The following is a 3,912-nucleotide window of genomic DNA, read 5'->3' as shown; positions in this document are numbered from 1 at the left end:
AAAGAACAGAAAGGGAAAAAAAGCCTTGTTTATTTGCAGAGTCCTCATGCAGAATTCAGCCTCCGCAGGAAATGTATCCCAGGGAGGAGGTAAAGAGTTTAATATGGTTTTTCTGGAAGCAGGCTCCACTTCTGAGCAGGAATAAATGAGTTTCTGGCAGAACAGCTTTTAGCAGGGGGTGTGACACCAACAGTGCTGTCCCTGTGGAGCTGGGGCTTCACCATTCCACACAGCCCAGTCTCCCAGATGGATGCATGGGATGCTGACCCAGCTGTAGGAAAACGCCCATCTGCTCTCCCTCAAAAGATATTTCCCTTGGGAAGCAGGCAGAGCTTGCTGCTGCTGATGATGAGGAGGAGGAATTTTCCTTCCAGGTTTGCACCTTCACCTCACCCATGTGCCCATAAGAGCAGTTCTTACCTGTTCCTCCTGTGGCATGAAGCATTTTTAAGTGATCCACTGTCATTTGTAGAATTTCTGCCTTCTCCAGCTTGGAAGATCCCTGTGTTGGGAGCAGAAAGGAAAAGTCATTTGTCATTTTATGGTCCAGGGCTTTGTGCCTCTCAGGAGCTGGGGTCTGACCATTATTTCCTCCCTGAAATCCAGGAGTGCTCAGAATGGTGCAGAGCATCCACCAGGGCTCTGTTTTTTCCACCAAGCGAGCAGAAAAAAGATCTCCTTCCTCATACAGATTGAAAAAAAATCCCCATTTCTCTGCTTCCTCCTATCTGCAAAACACTTCCTAGATTGAATTCATCCTCCCTGAATATTTACTAATATCATTTCACCACCCCACTTCCACCACCTACTTACTCCCTGGAGTGAGGATGGTAAGAAAGGCATAGCCTTGCTCCAGACTCCTCATCCTTCAGGCTGCACCCCAAACCCTTCAGCCCTCATGGGGGGGCACCAGGGGCTCCCAAAAACACCCACCTGCTTCTCGAAGGCCGTGGGCACCAGGCGCCGCAGCTCCGAGAGGCTGCTGTTGATGCGGTCCCGGCGCCGCTTCTCGATGATCTGGGGGACATTTCCAAGAAACCACAGTCACTTTACAGCCCCAGCTCACACATCTAAAGCCCTCCAGGTGCTTTGGAAGGGCCGTGTTTGTCAATGTTTTGGGGTGGAAAAGTTGAGAGAAGAAACGTGAGTTGGTGTGATTAGCCCAGGTGAAATTGCTCTCCCCCTTTCTGCCAGGTTTGAGGGCAAAACTCCGGGGAAAAAATTGGTTTTGGGGAGAATTCTGCCAAAGGTGGAGCAGGAGGGGTGTAAAAAACAGTAAGGATGGACCAACAGCTGCCCTGGTCATCAGAAAGGACACTCACCCCTCTCCTCTTCTTCCTGGCTTGTATCTGAGATGTCGTGGTGGGAGACACAGACCTGGAAACGTGGCTGGAAAGGAAAGGAAGGAGAGGGGATCATTTCTGGCTGGAGAGCAACCTCTGCTGCACATATGTTCTACACACATTTGCCATCTGCAGTTTCCTCCCCCCAACCCCCAAAAAAAATGGATTCTGTGGTTCCCATCTCATTTTTACCCACAACACAGAGCTCAGGAATTGGGGATGGGGAGCAAAGCAGAGTCTTGAATCCCACACTCTCTCCCCTCCGAGAATCACCCACCAGCCTGGGAAAGATTTCTGCACCAAACTGTCCATCCACTCCCAGGCACCATTCCTCAATCCCAACCTTTGATGGTGTCTCCACGGGGCTGGAAAAGCAGCGACCTGAGCTCTGGAGTCACGGCCTTTTTTCCTCCATGTGTGAACCTCCTGTCTCTCGTGTCTGAGCCTGCCCTGTCTGCAGGGCTTTGCGTCTCGGAGCCGTGATAGCAGGAGGGATCTGAGTTCTGGGATCCCAGCTCCCACCCAGGGAGGGCTGGCTGCTCCTCAGGGTGAGGCCAGTGGTGGCACTGATGTGGTTTTTGAGGGCTTCCCAGAGAGTCGTTTCCCAAACCGCAATTTTTGGGGTGGGCTGAACTGACGGATGCCCCTGAACCTGGAGTGGGGCAGGGAGGACACCTGGCAGGAGGTGACAGAGCAGGGACCCTCCTGCTCTGCTCAGGGGACGAGGGACATCGTGGGGACAGCCTGAGGAACAAACAAACCTGTGCCTGCCAGGTTAAAGGCACCAAAGGTCAGTTCTAGACATGCAGGGGGAGGCAAAGTTCAACCCTCAGGTCCCCATGGAGGTGAAATCTCCATAACCACGGGTGTGGGAAACTCCCTGGAGCAAGACCCCGTGGCTGAGGAGGAGGATGAGGCTGGCTGGGCCATCTCCCACCTGCCCCAGGTAGGGTTTGTCCCTCTGGGAAGCGGAGCTGGCTCAGGGCTGTTGCTGCTCCTTACAAAACTCGGAGCAGGGATGTGAACACGATCCCAGGCAGAGCTCGTGTCAGACACCCAGATCTGGAAAAGGGGCACTTGGGTTCACCCCAATCCAAATGTATTTCAGTTAGACAAAGCATTTTAATAGGAGTCTATTAAGGATTTTCCTGTCTGCAGCGAGCCAAGAACTAGACCCAGCTCAGCCTATTAAAAATCGGCTCAAGCGAGGCACTTTCAGAAGTGGTTTTACACAATAACACGTTCTTCTACTCATCTCCATACAGGTCCCCTATTTGAATGTCTGCTGGGTGGGCTCTCTCTGGGCAGAGGTGCTGGCTGGCTCTACAAGTACTAACATGCATTGCCAGCTACACAAACACACACAGAATGAGCGATTTTGATGTGAAAACGGGCTCTGTGTGGACACCGGGGTGTTTTGGGTGCTGAATTCACCTGGAAATGTAAAGTAGAATAGTGATTTTTGAAACTCTCTTTGCAGAGAGGTCTGGAAGCGTTGCTTTTTGTGAGCTCCAGGTCCAGATGTGGATATCAACACCCGTCTCCACTGCAAAATGTATTTTTAAAAAGCATCTGGTGGATTTGAACCACATAAAAGATAGTGTGAGTATATTTTCCGGCGATTAAAATTTCTGCATTTCTGCTCTTTGCTTGGTTTTATCATCCACAGCACAGCTTTGGCTGAGAACTGAGCAGATCTTGCACTTCTGCAGTGACCCCAGAGCCTAAACTTGCTCCATGCAGTGATCCAAGCCTCACACCCGCCGTGACTCACCCCCTCCCTACAGGAAAACTGGTTTGCCCGAAGCACTCAACTGATGGGAAGCCCAGGCAGGCAGCCTCTCTCTGCTCTAATCACTCCTCCTCACTCCCCACCTGGCAGTGTTTGATTTTTTCTGGGTGCACCAGCATCCCAAGCAGGATGGCATTACTTGGGGTGTGACCCCAGCAGGGCAGGAACAGCTCTTCTGGCCAACGATTTGCGTGACATGAGGAACAACATCCACCTATAGGAATATCAGCAGATCACAGCCAGCCTGGTTCTACCACTGCCTCCAGAAGACAAACACATTAGCAGCACCAGAGAGAGATTAAAAGTTCATCATTACTGGCCACTGAAATAAAATATCGTGACAATCCCAGTATTTCATCCCTCAGGGTCCTATGGATGTGAAGAGGTGGGATATATTTCACCTGCAGAAGGAAAGCAGCTTAAATATTGATGCACTTGGAAACTGCCTAAGGGCTCAGGGAATTTCTGCAGGACATTTTGTGTAAGACGTGCCCGACTCTGCTGCGCCTGTATCAGAAGCAGATTCATGGATTTAGTCCCACGAGAGCTGAGCTTGGCACCAGCCAGGCAGTTTCTCCGCTCAGGATACCAAAGAGCAAGAGGGAATGAATTAATCCAAGGCCTCACTGGATGCTGAGGGAGGGAGAACACTTGGCTACTGAAAAAAGAGTTCAAAAGCAGCTGATTTTTGGGTGGGAACAAATAACAAAGCCTTTTCTTCATCCCCTGTGCCGTCTGCACCCTCGGAGCCTGGGGAGGGCTGACCCAGCCTGGGAA

General features: G+C 51.2%; 1 protein-coding gene across 2 annotated transcripts in view; it reads right to left on the bottom strand.

Moving 5' to 3' along the window:
- The window catches only part of HEYL (hes related family bHLH transcription factor with YRPW motif like), a 9,335-nt gene that overhangs the window by 3,451 nt on the left and 1,972 nt on the right, over positions 1 to 3,912 (bottom strand). For both annotated transcript variants that reach the window (XR_001524877.3, XM_015649118.3), the window contains exons 2-4: positions 1,323 to 1,389; positions 934 to 1,017; positions 421 to 502 (exon numbers count right to left, since the gene is read on the bottom strand). Coding sequence is in view for 1 of the 2 variants with exons in the window: in XM_015649118.3 (XP_015504604.1) it covers positions 421 to 502; positions 934 to 1,017; positions 1,323 to 1,389 (233 nt within the window). In the remaining variant the exon portion in view is untranslated. The remainder of the gene's footprint in view (positions 1 to 420; positions 503 to 933; positions 1,018 to 1,322; positions 1,390 to 3,912) is intronic.

The sequence above is a fragment of the Parus major genome, chromosome 23 (assembly GCF_001522545.3).
Source record: "Parus major isolate Abel chromosome 23, Parus_major1.1, whole genome shotgun sequence".
In the NCBI taxonomy this organism is placed as follows: domain Eukaryota; kingdom Metazoa; phylum Chordata; class Aves; order Passeriformes; family Paridae; genus Parus; species Parus major.
This window is presented reverse-complemented; position numbering and strand designations above follow the sequence as displayed.